The sequence below is a fragment of the Salvelinus sp. IW2-2015 genome, linkage group LG23 (assembly GCF_002910315.2).
Source record: "Salvelinus sp. IW2-2015 linkage group LG23, ASM291031v2, whole genome shotgun sequence".
NCBI lineage: Eukaryota > Metazoa > Chordata > Actinopteri > Salmoniformes > Salmonidae > Salvelinus > Salvelinus sp. IW2-2015.
In genome coordinates this window covers 951832-972148 of record NC_036863.1, presented here as the reverse complement: position 1 = coordinate 972148, position 20317 = coordinate 951832, and the positions used below count along the sequence as shown (strand labels likewise).

The following is a 20317-nucleotide window of genomic DNA, read 5'->3' as shown; positions in this document are numbered from 1 at the left end:
TTTTATTGTATGTGTTAAAAAGATGGCGATTTCAAACTCAGTTTGTGTATAAATAAAGTTTATTGGAAATTATTTTACAAGGAAAGGAAACAAAGAGTCTGAGCTTTTTTGAAAAGATTATGGGGAAGGGCTCTTCAACTGCATGTGATCTAGTCTTTACCATTTTACGTTTGCTTATTTTAAGCACATTTATATATCATATTCCCTTTGATCTCAAGCATGTATGTCACGTATCTGTCCTCATCCCACTCGCCAGGATGCCCTGCATCTGATGCGCCTCATCCCCAACTAGCACAGTATGGGGGATAGGAAGGCAGGTAGTTTAGCGGTTTAGAGCGTTGGGCTAGTAACTGAAAGGTCGCTGGTTCGAATTCCCTTGCCGACTAGGTGAAACATATGTGCTGTAAATCGTGGATAAGAGCGTCTGCTAAATGACTAAAATGCATAATGCTTTAGCACTGTCCACTCGGCCTCATGTGACTGTCCTCCACTCAGATCACTGGTACTGTAGAGATTATTATTGTGCAATAAAGGGAAGTAGCAGCCTACCTGTGGTTAAGAATACATTATGACCCTTGCCATCTTGAAAGAAACCTCATCAAGCTCAAATGTGGTCCCTGAGAAATCGGGGTCGGATGGTCAGTGTGCAGCCTGGTCTGCAATACCCCCTGTGTTACGTGAAGGCGCCACACTCCACTAACCGTGGTTTATCAAGACTTCTCATTATTTTGTGACACCGACTCGTCCGTCACCTGACTCATCTGAACAAACTGTTTGGATTCATGACGATCCGTTAAGTGGGAAGACGTAAACTCATATTGACCCCCACAAGACCAAGATTAACAGAACCTGCAGTACTTGGTAATGAACCAATAACCTTAGCTAGCTACTTAGTAGTGCTGTGATCTGATCCAACAGCTAACGTTACTGCTCCGTGGTCGTCTTCTTGGTATTCTCTTGAAGCAAAAATAGTTTTACGCCGCCTAAACGTGTGTTGATTTGCTTGTAAATTACCATCAGTGGCGCTAGCTAGTAGTATTAACTAGCTAAAGTAGCTGTGTTAGTTTTGTAAAACAGGCCTATTTTCGTGCAACTCTGTATCACGTTTGCGTGATTTTAGAAAAGCTAAATAGCTAGCCATGTTAGCCACACGAATATTGGCTACCGACTTTGAATTAGTAGGCTAGTTACTTTTTTTTTAGCTAACTAGCAACATTTAGCCAGCTAGCTAGCTAGATAACTACTGTGTAAATTGCGTGGGTATTTAGCTAGCTAGCTATAAACTGGCGCTTCAAATTAATTGTTTTTTTTATTTCCTAACTAACGTTAACTAAGAAGCCAGTGCAGTGTGAAAGTTAGGAAAAGAAACGAACGTTAGCTAGCTAGCTCGATAATCGGCTGTGGCGCAAGCTACAGTATTGGCTCTGGCCAGCTGTACTAGCCATTCAAAGTGATGCTAGCTAGCGTTAGCTAAAATAGCTAGATAAAAATATGTAATTCCAAATCAACAACTTTATTATCCATACAACTAGTCATGTGGTTACACATTTAGGCATGGTAGCTAGGAAACGTTTAGTAGCTAAGCCAGTCATGTAGATATTAAAACGCTGTTAATTTTATTTACAGGTTTTCACCGGGGCATATAATTGTTCCCTGGGAGGTGTTTGACTCTGACATTTGCCTTGTGTGGCTCAGCTTTGGTCTGATTTGTTTGTGCTTTGGCTGGGGTGAAGAACGCCGATGGCTCTCATGGATAAGCATAAAGTCAAGCGACAGAGGCTTGACCGAATTTGTGAAGGTCAGTATTAACATACTTTTCCCCAATTATCATGTTAGAGACTGACAATGCACGTGTACAAACTTTTGTAGTTAACAGCTGGCTATCTAAGGATTCTTGGACATTTTCATATTTTCTCCAATGTAGAATGGGAAATGACAAACATTGGCCCGATGGACCGTAGACATACATAGGTGATGGACACCATACATTTGTGCTTGACTTCATTATGTCAGACAGTGCCATATAGCGCCACACGACCAAAGATATTTATAACTAATCCCCTTCTGTCCCTGATACAATTATGGCTGACCCTGTAAAACAACACATTTCATTGCAACTACCCAGTGTATGTGACAATAACACTTCAAAGTGTTATACTCCTGTCTAATCTGTGTTGGGAAGGGTTGTCAAATAACGGAGTCAATGACAGATCTAATTCCATAAACAGCAAAAGAGGGAGGGGGCCTGTGGACCTACTTACTTCCTGTTGCCTTTGTCAAGTCATTACTGGCAGTTTAGATTACATTGATACTTGTATATTTGTATGCAGTGCATTGCACTGTTTTCCTTGCATCACACACCTGCTTCTAGGACAGTCACACACTGATGAACCCCTTACTTGCACCATTGGCTTGACTTTGGCTCATGCCACTGTCAAACCTTGTGCCTCCATCCCTTCATAATAATAATACGAGTAATAATTTATTAAACTTCTATAATGTAGTTGTTATTTCTACGGTTAATGTGCTACCTACAGAGTTTCTGCTGATACACCAGTCACTTAAGGGCGCTCACATATGCAGTCAAAATACTGCCGTATTAACACCATGTTATTCATTTCTATGGCTATCCGTTGGTGCCAGTGTTCTCTCGCCGCTGGATAGGTASAGTGCAAATGGGCATTTAAAAAAAWATATATTACCATGTAACTGAACAGAGCTCTCTAATTTCAGTGGTGGAACTGTCAGGAATGTGATTTCTGACAGGCACATTTGTTCCAGTTGCACTTATATACACGATTAAAGTCATTTGAGTTACCTAGATATAATAAAAGAATAACCATTTGCTCTGTGCTTTGTCCAGTGCCCAGAGGATGCTGGCAGGTAAAGAACTGTGGATTAGGATTTTTAGAATTTTCCCATTTGACTTAATTGAGCTCTCGGTTTATAATTGCGGAACTGGTTGTGATATCAATGTGAATGGCCATTCAGCTCTTCCTGACAGTGATTTGACTGCAAATGTGTAGTGGATGGCTAAACTTGTATTGCGCAGCTCATCTTTCTGAGATTGAAATGCAGTTTTTTATTTAATTAGGCAAGTCAGTTAAGAACAAATTCTTATTTTCAATGACTGCCTAGTGGGTTAACTTTGTTCAGGGGCAGAACGACAGATTTTTACCTTGTCAGCTCGGGGATTCGATCTTGCAACCTTTCGGTTACTAGTCCAACGCTCTAACCACTACGGTACCTGCCGCCCCACTGTACTGGTATTGATGATGAATGCATTTGTTTGGTTGTGACGTGTTCGAACCCCGGGTCTGCTGTGGCAGGGATACAGTGTCTGTTACAGTGGTGCAGGTGACTGCTGAGTTTGCTGAGTTTCCACAGAAATATTTTTTGGGATAGTAGGATTTTTATTTGACAGGGATGATTGTAATCCTGTACTCGTGTTTATTTTAAATGTATAAGGGTTTTAATTAGCTATATTTTAAAATAATTTTTTCCCACAATAGCTTTTTGCTTTTTATGCACCATTTAATATGAATCTAGTATCAAGTAGTAGCCTATACAGTCACTTCCTTAGCTACTGTTGACCAGTCAAATCAATGTTGCACGTAGTGGCCTTTTGATCATTTTACAATTTCATGAATTTGTTATATTAGTGAATTAGTACGTGCTTTCTGAATTTGATCTTCTAAAAATATTTTATTTGAATAGACTGGCCATAATCATTTACATTTTCGTATTTTTTCCAGCGAGCAATGCACCACACTGGTTCACATTTCTCTTTAAAAAACAACATGGAAATTGCCTCTACTGCACACTACCCAACCTAGCCTCTCAATGCTAATAAGCTTAGTTTTGGTTGGCTATGGCTGAATTGTTCCTCACTCTGATTGGAGCAAGGGGTAGGTTGAAGGAGGAGAGAGTTTGCCTGGGATTGTGCCAAGCGAAAGCATTCTGACAGTAACTGTAAGTGGAGAAGGAGAAGAAGAAAGGCTGGTCAACTGCAGCATGCAAGGTTAGGATGATGAATGTCTTCTCTTTTGTTTTCCTACAGCGCGATAGCGAGAGGGAAGGAAGGAAGGAAGGAAGGAGAGMAGGAGTAGGCGGGGTTAGATCGATAGGACAGAGGAGTACAAATCTGCTATTTTGTTTTTTATTATTTAAATAGGTGATTCGCCATCCCGGTGCATTTTTGTCCTTGGTCTTTTATAGTATTGTGTGTGTGAGTGCTCTGGAGCCTGTGTGGCAGGGGGCAGGGTGGGGTACTGCAGCATTATCCCCCACCCCTCCCTGTGAGCTCGCTTACTTACACCCACAGAGTGGCAGGCGGACGGGGGAGAATGAATGAGCGCTGAATGAATAGCATTGTGTGCATGGCCCTGCTGCTGGTCGGACCAGGCTTTCTACTCACACACACACACGGTCACACAGTCACATGGTCATACACTCTGCCAGACCATATGGTGCATGTGTGTAGCCAGCTCCGCTCTCTTMCCCTGTCGAATGTGCCTTTCTTGTCCTTCCTTAGGTTAATTTGAATTCGTGTCTTCGTCTTTTTGTCCAGAAAGAAGTAGGTCATTTTTGTAGGTTTGTTGAACACTCCTTTTTGCTATGCAGTGTGTTTTCTAATTCTGCTCCAATCCCCTGTGAATATTTGTCAGGCTAGCTCCTCATTACTGCTATGTTTTTCATGTTCTGGATCAGATTAGAATGAGCCAAAAAGCAATTTCTTTGTCCATAACTTGTCTTTTTTTTAAAAGACGAATGAAGGAATCTTTTAGGCGACAGAGCACTAAGCTGTACTATATGTGTGTGTGTATATAGATATATATCTATCTATCAAAGGAAGCTATTGACAGTCACAATGAGTGGTGTGGTCTGTGTGTGTAGTGCTGTTGCTTTGAGGGTTGAATTCTCATGTTCATCTCTTTTATTAAGTGCCATCAATGTCTCTAGGCTGCTCTATGATTATCCTTAGCTCTGAAGAAATCTTAGGTCCACAAGGCCCCTTGTGTGCCTTTAAAAAAAAAAAAAAATTGTGAGGGTCATGTGACACWCTCGCTTTAGTTGGTACACTTGCTACACTTTGTATTGTCCGGTTGGGCTACTGTCCATTCACTGTTGCCCAATTTTTTGATTGTTGGTGTCACTGTCAATACAACACATCATTAAGATTGAAAAAGTCCACACACACATCAATGTGTTAATTGCTAAACGCATGTAATCTCTCATAGTTCTTGGGGGAGGGTAAACTAACTTGTTTTTTTAGGGGGGCTAAGGTAATGTTATCTCATATGAATGAGCTTGTTCGTTTAGGCTATTTGTGTTTTCAGCCGTCACTACTTGGGACTCTGGCATCAAGATTTTAGAATTGCACTATTGGAGTGGGTTGGCATTCTCTGCCCTTCAAGTAATAATACTGACCTTCAAGTAATAATACTGACCTTCAAGTAATAATACTGACCTTCAAGTAATAATACTGACCTTCAAGTAATAATAATTTGATGGGTGCTTGTATTTGTGCTGTTTCACACATGCAATAGTACAAGTGGCTCAGCGGTCTAAGGCACTGCATCTCAGTGCTAGAGGTGTCACTACAGACTCTGGTTCGATCCCGGGCTGTATTCACAACCGGCCGTCATCAGGAGTCCCATAAGGCGGCGCACAATTGGCCTAGGGTCGTCCGGGTTAGGGGAGGGTTTGGCTGGGGTAGGCCATTGTAAAAATAAGAATTTGTTCTTAACTGACTTGCCTAGTTAAATCAATAAAATAAACAACAGAGTCATCAMGTTCTGCATCCCAGCTCGCCATCACGGCTAAATGTGTATATATATATTTAAAAATAAAACTGATGCAAGGTATAGATGCAGATGAAGAGAACCAGGTGAGGGCTGATTACAACTTCCACACGTGCTATGGGCATGAAAGTGAAGTYGATATCATTGAACCTGCTCATACAAGAGACTAGTGGCTGTTGCTTGGATTCAACTACTTTCGTAAACAGAACTGACTTTATAAAAATTGTATAATAGGCACCAGCAGGTTCTTTAGATTGGTAGGGCTGAACAATTAGGTAGTATCATATTAAATGGTACTACAGGTATACTAAAATGTTATAAGTATCATGACGTTTTTGTACCATGGTACTGGTATACCGTGCAACACTACTATGTTTTTGCCTCTGCTTAGCTCTATTCAGTTTCTTTTTATCCTAAAAAACTTTCTAGCCCTTGCCGATGACAAGCATACCCATAACATGATGCAGCCACCACCATGCTTGATACTCAGTCATGTGTTGTTGGATTTGCCCCAAACATAACACTTTGTATTCAGGACATTAAAGTTAATTTCTTTGCCACATTTTTTCAGTTGTGCCTAATTGCAAACAGAATGCTTGTTTTGGAATATGTTTTATTCTGTACATGCTTCCTTTTCTCTCTGTCATTTAGGTTAGTATTGTGTACAATGTTGTTGATCCATCCTCTGTTTTCTCCTATCACAGCCATTAAACTCTGTAACTGTTTTAAAGTCACCATTGGCCACATGGTGAAATCCATGATCGGTTTCCTTCCTCTCCGGTGACTGAGTTAGGAAGGAGGCCTGTATCTTTGTAGTGACTGAGTATATTGATACACCATCCAAAGTGTAATTTAATAACTTCACCATGCCCAAAGGGATATTCTACATGAGCTTTAAAAAATAAATAATATAAACATCTACCAATAGGTGRCCTTCTTTGTGAGGCATTGGAAAACCTCCCTGATCTTTGTGTTTGAAATTCACTGCTCGAATGAGGGACCTAACAATTATCTGTATATGTGGGGTACAGAGATGAGGTAGTCATTCAAAAATCACGTTAAACACTATTGTTGCACACAGAGTGAGTCTATGCAAGTTATGTGATTTGATAAGCAATTTTTACTCCTGAACTTATTTAGTCTTGCCATAACAAGGGGATTGAATACTTATTTAAACTTTTCATTTTAAATTAATTTGTAAAAAAAAAATAATCTAAAAACATAATTCCACATTGACATTATGGGGTATTGTGACTCAATGTAATTAATTTAAAATTCAGGCTGTAACAAGGGGTGTGAATACTTTCTGAAGGCACTGTATCAATATCACATACATACTGCATTAACAGCTGTCAATGCAGTATGTATCTCCCAGCTATGAGCCATATCTATCTTTGATCATTTAGGTTTCTAATTGATGTTTATTTGAGATGTGTGCGCTTTGTGGTGATAGGGCAGACTGTGTATTGTTGCAGAAGGGCAGACTGTGTATTGTTGCAGAAGGGCAGACTGTGTATTGTTGCAGAAGGGCAGACTGTGTATTGTTGCAGAAGGCAGACGTATTGTTGCAGAAGGCAGACTGTGTATGTTTGCAGAAGGGCAGACTGTGTATTGTTGCAGAAGGGCAGACTGTGTATTGTTTGCAGAAGGGCAGACTGTGTATTGTTTGCAGGAAGGGCAGACTGTGTATTGTTGCAGAAGCGCAGGACTGTGTATTGTTGCAGAGGGCAGACTGTGTATTTGTTGCAGAAGGGCAGACTGTGTATTGTTGCAGAAGGGCAGACTGTGTATTGTGCAGAAGGGCAGACTGTGTATTGTTGCAGAAGGCAGGGGAAATTAAGGTCATAGTAACTCAAAAGAAGCCTGTGCCTCCAACCCCACCCTTCTGCTGGAGGAGGCTGCCCTGTTTGTGGGGCTGGAGGAGGCTGCCCTGTTGTGGGGGCTGGAGAGTCTGCCCTGTTGTGGGGGCTGGAGGAGTCTGCCCTGTTGTGGGGGCTGGTGGAGTCTGCCCTGTTGTGGGGGCGGTGGAGTCTGCCCTGTTGGGGGCTGGGGAGTCTGCCCTGTTGTGGGGGCTGGAGGAGTCTGCCCTGTTGTGGGGGCTGGAGGAGTCTGCCCTGTTGTGGGGGGCTGGAGGAGTCTGCCCTGTTGTGGGGCTGGAGGAGTCTGCCCTGTTGTGGGGCTGGAGGAGTCTGCCCTGTTGTGGGGGCTGGAGGAGTCTGCCCTGTTGTGGGGGCTGAGGAGTTCTGCCCCTTTGGGGCTGGAGGAGTCTGCCCTGTTGTGGGGCTGGAGGAGTCTGCCCTGTTGTCGGGGCTGGAGGAGTCTGCCCTGTTGTCGGGGCGGAGGAGTCTGCCCTGTGTCCGGGGTGGAGGAGTCTGCCCCTGTTCGGGGCTGGAGGAGTTGCCCCTGTTGTCGGGCTGGAGAGTCTGCCTGTTGTCGGGCTGGAGGAGTCTGCCCTGTTGTCGGGGCTGGAGGAGTCTGCCCTGTTGTCGGGGCTGGAGGAGTCTGCCCTTTGTCGGGCTGGAGGAGTCTGCCCTGTTGTCGGGGCTGGAGGAGTCTGCCCTGTATTCGGGGCTGGAGGAGTCTGCCCTGTTGCGGGGCTGGAGGAGTCTGCCCTGTTGTCGGGGCTGGAGGAGTCTGCCCTGTTGGTTGGGGGCTGGAGGAGTCTGCCCTGTTGGTTGCGGGCTGGAGGAGTCTGCCCTGTTGGTTGGGGTTGTATTTGTATTTATTATGGATTCCAATTAGCTGCTGCCTACTCTTCCTGGGGTTTATTATGGATCCCCATTTAGTTCCTGACAAAGCAGCAGCTACTCTTCCTGGGGTCCAGCAAAATTTAAGGCAGTTTATARAATTTAAAAAACATTACAATACATTCACAGATTTCACCACACATTGTGTGCCCTCAGGACCCTACTCCACCACTACCACATCTACAGCACTAAATCCATGTGTGRGTATGTTATCGTGTTTGTGTTACTTCACAGTCCCCGCTGTTCCATAAGGTGTATTTCATTTTTTAAATTCTTTACCTGGTTCTACAGCTTGTATCAGTTACTTGATGTGGAAAGAGTTCCATGTAGTCATGGCTCTATGTAGTACTGACTGTGGCTTCCCATTGTCTATTCTTGACTTGTGGACTGTGAAGAGACCTCTGGTGGTATGTCTTGTTGGGTATGCATGGGTYTTCAACATGTCAGTACCTCTCATAAATACAAGTAGTGATGAAGTCAATCTCTCCTCCACTTTGAGCCAGGAGAGATTGACATGCATATTATTGATATTAGCTCTCTGTGTACATCCAAGGGCCAGCCGTGTTGCCCTGTTCTGAGCCAATTGCAATTTTTTGCTAAGTCCCTTTTTGTGGCACCTGACCACACGACTGAACAGTAGTCCAGGGGGAGGGTTTGGCCGGGGTAGGCCGTCACGAGATTCCTCCAAAGGTCTCCCAGGACCAGTTGAAAAGATTTATGGAAGTATATATGGAGGCTGTTTAGTGCCAAAAATAAAGGGTTAAATACATGTAAAGAAAAAAAWCATGTTTCCTGTTCTTATCTCTGTTATAGGACAGACACATCAGAACAAACTTCCTTTATTTTTTTTGGTGGGGGGGACTGTTCTATGTAGTGAATCTGTTATTCAMTGTGTTTYTAWAGGCTATTACCTTAGCCCACAAGAGTCWAAGCCCTGTCTAACTGTCTTTTAATAGGCTATTTGTAATATATTTTTGAATGGTTTTATTTTTTATACTGGAAGTTTGATATAAATGGAAATGTATGACAGTTAGGCCATCTACATGATCACATAGGTCTAACTGTCATACAATTCAATCGGTTAGACCTACTACATGATCACATTGCTCTATCTGATTGATCCGTTAGAAAGGACACAAGTGATACACCCTGGATAAAGATCCAAAGAGTGTTTATTTTTAATTTTTAAGTCTTGTCCGTTTTATGTTGATTTGTTTAGGCATTCGCCCCCCGATATTGAATGGGCCGATGCACCCGCGCCCCCTAGTGGCACTGTTGGATGGTCGCGACTGCACCGTYGAGATGCCTGTCCTGAAGGACGTGGCCACGGTGGCCTTCTGTGATGCCCAGTCCACCCAGGAGATCCARGAGAAGGTACCCAACCTCTAACTATATGGTTCTCCTCTAAGTATCTGTCTGCACTTTTTAGCGAGGGAAATGTCTGCATCGTGAACACGTCTGCTATTTTTGTGGTGGGCTTTATTTCCAACTCGATAGAATTAGGGAAAGTCTCTGCTCTTTTATTGCAATGGTAGAATAAGGATATCGATTGAATAGCCTCTTCTGAACACTCACCAGTGATGGGGGGGAAAAGATCGATACAGATACATACAGATACAGATATCGTATCGTTTTGACTCTCGCAATATTATTTTTGCGCTAGTTGGCTGTACTTGCACCAACACTCCTGTATTTTTCCTTCTGTAGCTTGTTCTCCATCTTTTTAAACAGGGAGCCAATTTGTTTTAAGCACTTTATTTCCATGACTGATCAAAACTTGTTTTCTCATGTCTCTCTTGTCCTCTGCAGCAGACATATAGTGAGTTTGGAACATAAAATCGCAATAAACCACAGTATCGAATCACACTATACGTATGAATTGCGCACTATACATATGGAATCGCGCACTATACATATGAATCGCGCGCACTATACGTATGAATCGCGCACTATACGTATGGAATCGCGCACTATACGTATGAATCGCGCGACTATACATATGGATATCATAGGATCGCACTAACATATGGAATCGCGCACTATACTATGAATCGCGCACATACTATGGAATCGCGCACTATACATATGGAATCGCGCACTATAACATATGGAATCGCACACTATCATATTAATCGCACACTACATAAGGAATCACTCTACATAAAGTTGAAGTTGGAAAGTTTACATACACTTAGTTTGGTTTTTCAACCACTCCGCATATTTCTTGTTAACAAACTATTGTTTTGCAAGATCGGTTAGGACATCTACTTTGTGCATGACAGATTATTTCACTTATAACTCACTGTATCACAATTCCAGTGGGTCAGAAGCCATGACATAATTTTCTTGAATTTTCAAAGCTGTTTAAAGGCACAGTCAACTTACTAAGTTGACTGTGCCTTAAACAGCTTTGAAAATTCAAGAAAATTATGTCATGGCTTCTGATAGGCTAATTGACAGCATTGAGTCAATTGGAAGTGTACATGTGGATGTATTTCAAGTCCTACCTTCAAACTCAGTGCCTCTTTGCTTGACATCATGGGAAAAATCAAAAGAAATCAGCCAAGACCTCAGAAAATAATTGTAGACCTCAAAGTCTGGTTCATCCTTGGGAGAAATTTCCAATGCCTGAAGATACCGCGTTCTTCTGTACAAACATAGTACGCAAGTATAAACACATGGGACCACGCAACCGTCATACTGCTCAGGAAGGAGACGCGTTCTGTCTTCTAGAGATGAACGTACTTTGTTGCGAAAAGTGCAAAATAATCCAGAACAACAGCAAAGGACCTGTGAAGATGCTGGAGAAACAGGTACAAAATTATCTATATCCACAGTAAAATGAGTTCTATATCGACATAACCTGAAAGGCCATCAGCAAGGAAGAAGCCACTGCTCCAAAACCCGCCCCCAAAAAATAAGCTATATGGTTTGCAACTGCACATGGGGACAAAATCGTACTTTTTGGAGAAATGTCTCTGGTCTAATGAAACAAAAATAGAACTGTTTGGACATAATGACCATCGTTATGTTGGAGGAAAAAGGGGGAGGCTTGCAAGCCGAAGACACCATCCCATCCCTGAAGCACGTGGTGGCAATCATGTTGGGGTGCTTTTGCCTTTTTTTTTACGGAGGACATGAGGAAGGAAAATTATGTGGATATATTGAAGCAACATCTCAAGACATCAGTCAGGAAGTTAAAGCTTGGTCGCTATTTGGGGCTTCCAAATGGACAATGACCCCAAGCACACTTCCAAACGTTTGACTCAAGTTAAAKAATTTAAAGGCAATGCTACCAAATACTAATTGAGTGTATGTAAACTTCTGACCCACTGGGAATGTGATGAAAGAAATACAAGCTGAAATGAATCATTCTTTCTGCTATTATTCTGACATTTCACATTCTTAAAATAAAGTGGTGATCCTAACTGACCTAAGACGGGGCAWTTTTACTAGGATTAAATGTCAGGAATTGTGAGAAACTGAGTTTAAATATATTTGGCTAAGGTGTATGTAAACTTCCGACTTCAACTGTATAGAATCGCGCACTCTACATATAGATTCGGCACCAAAGTATTGTGATGTCCCTGGCAATTCCCAGCCCTACTACTCACCCATTCTCTCTCTGGTGCTTCAGGTGCTGAATGAAGCAGTGGGCGCCCTGATGTACCACACCATCACTCTCTCGCGGGACGACCTCGACAAGTTCAAGGGCCTGCGGATCATCGTGCGAATAGGTAGTGGCTTCGACAACGTGGACATCAAGGCCGCGGCTGAACTAGGTTGGCTACTGGATCATTACTTTGCTTCTCCTACCCCTCCAGTCGACCTATTACACGACCCATCCATCCACCTTAATATATATGAGAACTAACCACTGTCTCCTTTGTGCTCTGTCCCCCTCAGGTATAGCTGTGTGTAATGTGCCTGCCACGTCAGTGGAGGAGACAGCGGACACCTCCATGTGTCTGATCCTGAACCTTTACCGCCGCGTCACCTGGATGCACCAGGCTATGAGAGAGGGCACCAGGGCTTCCAGCGTGGAGCAGATCAGGGAGGTGGCCAGCGGCGCTGCCCGCATCCGGGGAGAGACGCTGGGCATCATTGGCCTGGGTGAGGAGGGAAATGGATCTTGTCTTAGCATGGGCTCTCTGCAAGTGTAGTCACAAAGGACGTGGTATATAGAAAACATTAAGGACACCTGCTCTTTCCATGACATAGACTGACCATGTGAATCCAGGTGAAGCTATGATCCCTTCTCGATGTCACTTGTTAAATCCACTTCAATCAGTGTAGATGAAGGGGAGGGGACAGGTTAAAGAAGGATTTTTAAGCCTTGAGACAACTGAGACATGGATTGTGTGTGTGTGCCATTCAGAGGGTGAATGGGCAAGACAAAAMATTTAAGTGCCTTTGAAAAGGGTATGGTAGTAGGTGCCAGGCGCACCGGTTTATTTCAAGAACTGCAACACTGCTGAGTTTCTCACGCTCAACCGTTTTTATAGTAATTATTATGGGTGGCCTCACAGGTCATTTCAGTGTATATTTAATGCAAATCATTTTAGTTTTCTCAGAGTTAGTGAGCGGTTCCTCTCTCCGCTATTCCGTCCTCCAGTCTGAGCATACAGTGTCTGTGTTTGTTCCGCAGGGCGAGTGGGCCAGGCTGTAGCGCTGCGGGCCAAGGCCTTTGGCTTCAGTGTGATATTCTACGACCCCTACCTGCCAGACGGAGTGGAACGCTCTCTGGGCCTGCAGAGAATGGCCACCCTGCAGGACCTTCTCATCCACTCTGATTGTGTGTCACTGCACTGCAGCCTCAACGAGCACAACCATCACCTCATCAACGACTTCACCATTAAACAGGTATCACACACACACACACACACACACACACACACACACACACACACAACACCCCCAATTATCAATGATTTCACTTTCACACTCCATGAACAAGTCACCCCTCATAACCTCGAGTCTTGAGTGTATCTCCGTTCTCCCCAATAATGAGATCATGTGTTTTGGTTATTGTAGTCTGCATGGCTTGCTTTGCGATATCTAACCCATTCCCTCTGACTGTGATCTCTGTGCAGATGCGCCAGGGGGCATTTTTGGTGAACACGGCACGAGGGGGCCTGGTGGATGAGAAGGCCCTGGCCCAGGCACTGAAAGAGGGAAGGATACGGGGTGCGGCCTTGGACGTACATGAGACGGAGCCCTTCAGGTCAGCTTCCTCCCAGCCTCCTCCGACTTATAGCCCAGCCATTTAAGACTTGAAAACAATAACTGTTTTAAAAGTTGTGATTCTCTGTATAAACTCCACCTTGTACACTCTTAAATCTGTTTATCTCTCCAGCTTCTCTCAGGGCCCACTGAAGGACGCTCCCAATCTGATTTGCACCCCCCACACATCCTGGTACAGTGAGCAGGCGTCCCTTGAAGCTCGGGAGGAGGCAGCTAGAGAAGTGCGCCGGGCCATCACAGGTATTCAGTTATGCAAGCCTCAGGGTGTATGACAGAATATTTATAGGCACAAATAGACCAGGCGTGCAGAGTGAACAACCGTCGAGCCATGTGATACTTGGCACAGTAGTCTTTACCATTTTAGTGATATAGTTTGTATTACCGCACAAAGAACCTTTTCAAGAGTTGTCATTGATCATTTGATCAGTTAGCTTCACTGTTGTGATGGTTTTCCCGACAGGCCGCATCCCTGACAGTCTGAAGAACTGTGTGAACAAGGAGTATCTGATGGCAACACCCCAGTGGCCTGGTGTGGACCATGGGGCCGTGCACTCAGAACAGAACGGAGCTGCAGCTTACAGGTACGACTAGACTTAAGCACATGTAGGTAATATATAAATTACAGTAAGACAACTCCAGGTTTCGATTTGAATCTGGCTTGTGTTCTATGACCTTAGAAAGCTGTTGTAATTCTTCTGACTCCACCCCCTGAACGACAGGTTCCCTACTGGTCTAGTGGGAGTGACAGCAGGAGGCCTGACAGGGGCAGGTGCTGCAGTGGAGGGAATTGTTGCAGGAAACCTGGCTATGGCACATGGGATTGCCCCCATGTCCCGACCCCCCCACACCCCATCGCCGGGGCAACCCTCTAAAGCAGAAACAGACAGAGACATGCCAACGGACCAGTAGCCCTCCACCCCACCCCCCAACTGTCCCCAATCCCCCTCTTGTCCACAACATTCCGTRGTCACCCTTCATGTTCATTCAAGCTTATAGACACTGGTATTGAGGTCCATTCTGACCTGGCTTTGGTCCCGTCCTACAGAACAGAGTCCTTCAGGAGGGACAGAATCCTCGACTCCCTCCACACATCCTGTTTTCTCTCATCCAGAATGCAATAAGTGGATTACTCAAGGAATTTTTTTTCTCCCAGTTTGCTTTTAAACCCCTCTGTGTCTGACGTTCATGTGGCTCAGTGGTTTTGTAAATCAGTCCTTTGTGGAGACCTGTTCCAATATTTTTCCTGTGTTTTTTGCTTTTGTTATCTCTTTTGCTGTTTGACATGCTATAAAGTGAGGCATAAGTCTGGAACGGTATGGAAGATTTTTTTCCCCCCACTATTTGTTCACAAACCTTACAAAGGATTTTCTAATGTCGGACTCTACATTTAGTCATCACAATAAAAGTGTGGCTGTGATTTTTTTAAACTTTTTTTTATTTTTAGCTTTTTGACATAAATTGAATAATATCACATTATATGCCTCTGCTGATAAAACACAGAAATATGTACAGTATATTTCTGTGTCAAGACCACCACATATGGCCAAAAGTTTTGAGAATGATACAAATATTAATTTTCACAAAGTTTGCCGCTTCAGTGTCTTTAGATATTTTTGTCAGATGTTACTATGGAATACTGAAGTATAATTACAAGCATTTCAAAAGTGTCAAATGCTTTTATTGACAATTACATGAAGTTGATGCAAAGAGTCAATATTTTCAGTGTTGACACATTRTTTTCAAGACCTCTGCAATCCGCCCTGTCATGCTGTCAATTAACTTCTGGGCCACATCCTGGCTGATGGCAGCCCATTCTTGCATAATCAATGCTTGGAGTTTGTCAGAATTTGTGGGTTTTTGTTTGTCCACCCGCATCTTGAGGATTGACCACAAGTTCTCAATGGGATTATGGTCTGGGGAGTTTCCTGGCCACGGACCCAAAATATCGATATTTTGTTTCCCGAGCCACTTAGTTATCACTTTTGCCTTATGGCAAGGTGCTCCATCATGCTGGAAAAGGCATTGTTCGTCACCAAACTGTTCCTGGATGGTTGGGAGAAGTTGCTCTCGGAGGATGTGTTGGTACCATTCTTTATTCATGGCTGTGTTCTTAGCCAAAATTGTGAGTGAGCACACTCCCTTGGCTGAGAAGCAACCCCACACATGAATGGTCTCAGGATGCTTTACTGTTGGCATMACACAGAACTGATGGTAGCGCTCACCTTGTCTTCTCCGGACAAGCTTTTTCCCGGATGCCCCAAACAATCGGAAAGGGGATTCATCYGAGAAAATGACTTTACCCCAGTCCTCAGCAGTCCAATCCCTGTACCTTTTGCAGAATATCAGTCTGTCCCTGATGTTTTTCCTGGAGAGAAGTGGCTTCTTTGCTGCCCTTCTTTGTGCAAAGCAATGATGGCGGCACCTGTTTCCTTGCAGGTAACCATGATTGACAGAGGAAGAACAATGATTCCAAGCACCACCCTCCTTTTGAAGCTTCCAGTCTATTATTCGAACTCAATCAGCATGACCGAGTGATCTCCAGCCTTATCCTCGTCAACACTCACACRTATGTTAACAAGAGAATCACTGACATGATGTCAGCTTGGTGGCAGGGCTGAAATGCAGTGGAAATGTTTTTTGGGGGGATTCAGTTCATTTGCATGGCAAAGCGGGACTTTGCAATTAATTGCAATTCATCTGATCACTCTTCATAACATTCTGGAGTATATGCAAATTGCCATCATACAAACTGAGGCAGCAGACTTTGTGAAAATTWATATTTGTGTCATTCTCAAAACTTTTGGCCACAACTGTACACTAGTTGTTTGCTCTTATAACCTTTTTTTCCTTTTTTTTTTTTCTTCTTTTGATTAAATGTGTAGATGTTCTGCACATTGTGGTTGCTAAGATTTGCTTGACGACGGTCTTCATACCTTCCTACTTCTTTTTTTATGTTACCTTTTGGATATGAATAGAACATGAAAACAATATTATCTTTGTCAAGTCCTCAAATTATCTATCCTCTTTAGGTACTCCGGTATCACCATTGTCCCCCCCAACAGTGTTTGCTGCCATTGACACTCATTTTAGGGTTTCATCTTGTGTTATTACTGCAGGCGTTGAAACTTATTTTACCCATATGGATTCCACAGTTGCTGTCGATCTCAAATAGACTAGAATAATCGGTCTTCAAGGAATTTTTGTATGTCACTCTTAAAGGGAAATTTCAAAAATGTTCAACTTCATATTCATCTCCAGGGTTGGGGAGTAATAGATTACATGTAAGGGATTACAAAAAAAGAACATGTAAACTGTAATCCATTACCAGGAAAAATATTCTAATAAGAACTYGATTACCTCGAGGATTACTTTTTACATTCAGAAAGTATGTTTGTGAAATTTTTMGGGGGGACACTTCTGTTGTCTCAATGACAACATTGTTCCACCTGAGCGAGTCTGACCACAAGTCAGAGACCACTATGATGACACCAAATGTGTTTGATGGATCGCGGGAAAAGAGCAGGAATATACTTTTTCTTAGGCTACAGTCCAAGCTACGTCTTCCAATGGTGCGACTGCTGTCGGCATCCAAAGATTATCCAARTTGAGTAAACGATGAAAAATGCTCACATGCGTAGTGCGGATRCCAGCCTATGGAATAAAAGTGGGTATTTTATTGCGCCATCTAATTCATGCTGATAAAAAATCCATAGGCCTAATGGACACATGCTCAAACTCGCACACTTTTGATAGACTTAAAGGGCCAATCTGTAGTTGCTACATCAGCTATTTTACTTATACATTTTATATATATKTATCCATTGATTCTTGAAGAACATAYCTTATAAATGCCTCATGAGCTTAGTTCAACTGTCACACTCCATGAGAACCCAAAATATAAGCTTGTCTTTAATGTTTGTAAACATTCTAAATGTAAACATACTGTGTATCCTCATAACATGGTTAAAACAAGTTTGATATCATGGATGGTCAGTCCTTGCATCCATAGCTTTGTCTATTAATCTGAGACTGGTTACATTTCTCAAGGCCCATCCCTCAGCTTTTTACCAAAACAGAGACAGGGTGGCCATTTTGTTATTGTTTCATATGGATTTGCCCTTTAAACAGCTGCATATTGTCAAGATATCAAAGTGTCACCAACTAAAAGGTAAACAATAGACCTATAGCAAATGCAGCATATGYCATTCATTTTTCACATGTAAATAGCACTTTTCAGTAGTGCTGAAAGCATGCCATTCCATGAGCGCAGCATTTATTTTTRAACTCGAATCAATGAGCCCAATCAGTCCTCCATGACAACAAAATCATAAACAAGAGAGTAYGGCTGGCTAATAAGTCCTATTCTTGAAGCTCAAYGGGTGTAACATTTATTGMAATGACTGGAATTCTGATTAGACTTTGTTTTTTAATGTAAAGATATAATTTAATCGTATTATTATATGTAGTAGAAAGCGATGGGTTAGAAGAAGCCTACATAACCAACCCATAAAGTAAAATGTAACATCCATATATGGCCAGCTATGTAAACTTTAACAATGATTTATCCTGCAATAGATCTCATATTCTAATGACTCTTAAGGGGAAAGTAATCTAAAAGTAACTGAATGTAATCAGATTAGGTGATCCAAAGTTACGTGACTGACTATTTTGGACAGGTAACTGTAACGGATTACATTTAGAAAGTAACATTAGTAGATAAAGTAACATAATCATCTCCAGACCCACCACAACATCAACATAAGTGAAAATGGTGCTTTTCTATGATCTGTAGTAACAAAGACCAGATGTGATTCCAATGACAGCATCGGTGTCCATTGTGTGATTTTTAAATCATTTTGATTATCTACTAATTTATTTAACCAGGCAAGTCAGTTAAGAACAAATTCTTATTTACAAAGACAGCCTAGGAACAGCAGGTTAACAGCCTTGTTCAGGAGCAGAATGACAGATTTTTACCTTGTCAGCTCGGGGATTTGATCCAACAACCTTTCGGGTACTGGCCCAACACTCCAACCAKTAGGCTACCTGCCACCGCTAATTGGTTTATTATGTTATTGGAAACACTTATTTTCCTTTTTATTTTTTTACTACAAACATAGACAAGTGCCATTTTCACATATGTTGGGGTGGTGCTGAAGATGATGAATATGAAGTTGAACATTTTAAATTTAACTTTAAAACACATTTCATCCTAGCAAAACGAGGTCACAACCATAGAAATATTACTAAGGCAGTAGGAGCCCAGTTGATGTTGGTTCAGTGCAAGGCCCTGACCACATGTGGAACACTATTCTGGTTGTTTTCAGCTTTTGAGTGTGAACCTGGGGCTTGCTGCTGTGTGGTGATGTGTGTTTGCATCTGTGGCTTGGTCACATGGGTGTTCACAACCCACATTCAGAACATTTGAAGACCGGAGGACAGTGGTCCATTACTAGTATATTAATTAGAAAACTGATTGATTAGATGTGGCTTAATTTCTTAATCTGACAGAATTGATGCTTGGCAGGGATGTCCAATCTGTTTCCTGACTGTCAAGGATAAGAACAGAGGAAGTGGAAAATCGAGTACACTTTTGGTTGTGTATTTAGCATAGCAGTGTGATGTGGATAAGGAAGTCCCTATGTTGTATAAAGTCAGAGATTAAAATATGCTAGTGGCAAAGCCTTAACACCCCCAACAGTCATTGAAAATCAAGGGAGTTTATAGATATAACACTGAGCCAGGCACAGCTTTAGAGTTGTGCGTGTCACTGGAGAGGGGATGTGTGTGAGGAGAGTAGGCTATTCAAACAGGCAATTCTGCCTAAGGTGGGCAGCCTCCTATAAGTCCWACTTGTAATCGGGTCATTTACAACCGGAAAAGCATTGGAACGGAGTTCTGCCATCTTTGGGCACAATGAGCTACAGAATTTCAAATCAACRCCTGCTCATTATGGTACACTTTGGCCAAGTATAGGGAAATACCTTAGTTGATCTCAATGCTTTGTGGTGTTTAAGTTGTTGTCTGGTGGTATGTCTTGCTCCTTGTGGGAATTAATTAGTAATTAGAATCCAAAACATTTTATAGAGATGAGAATGTTACTTGCTTTGATGGAACAATAACAAAATAAATAGTTGTCCTTGCCTGTTTCATCAATCAAGTTTTATCATTGATTTACTTGTCTTATTGAGAGAGATATCAAATCTTTAGAAATGGAATCAATGTGGTTCAAATGTGATGTGCTCTATGCCTGGATAATTTACATTACAACGTACACAAATGTCATTGTGTGCATTAGGTTATTTTATTTCATGTTTAGATGTCATCTCCATCAGACTGCAAAATGAGGAAAAACCCAATACATTTGTAACTAGGATTTATTCTGAACTTTTTAAATAGAAACACGTATTTGTGATGTTAGCTTCTACAATAAAGTATTTTAATAAAAAAATCCTGTTCCTCCGAAATGTTACAGGCATGGCAATGCATTTTATAATTTTATTTTCATTGGTTTGGTCTCAT

At 42.3% G+C, this 20317-nt stretch overlaps 1 protein-coding gene across 3 annotated transcripts; it reads left to right on the top strand.

Annotated features, from left to right (window-relative positions):
• The first annotated feature begins 693 nt into the window (after positions 1-693).
• LOC111951161 (C-terminal-binding protein 1-like) lies at positions 694-20283 on the top strand. Of its 3 annotated transcripts, none has more exons than XM_023969198.2 (10): positions 694-861; positions 1627-1798; positions 9771-9925; positions 12189-12333; positions 12458-12664; positions 13200-13414; positions 13645-13775; positions 13908-14035; positions 14256-14376; positions 14515-20283. In XM_023969198.2, the coding sequence occupies exons 2-10, from the start codon at positions 1741-1743 to the stop codon at positions 14702-14704; spliced, it is 1350 nt and encodes a 449-aa protein (XP_023824966.1). In that variant the 5' UTR covers positions 694-861; positions 1627-1740; the 3' UTR covers positions 14705-20283. The 3 variants fall into 3 exon arrangements, with proteins under 3 accessions (XP_023824966.1, XP_023824967.1, XP_023824968.1); XM_023969199.2 differs by lacking the exon at positions 694-861 and adding an exon at positions 890-989; XM_023969200.2 differs by lacking the exons at positions 694-861; positions 1627-1798 and adding an exon at positions 3921-4021.
• Positions 20284-20317: the final 34 nt, after the last annotated feature.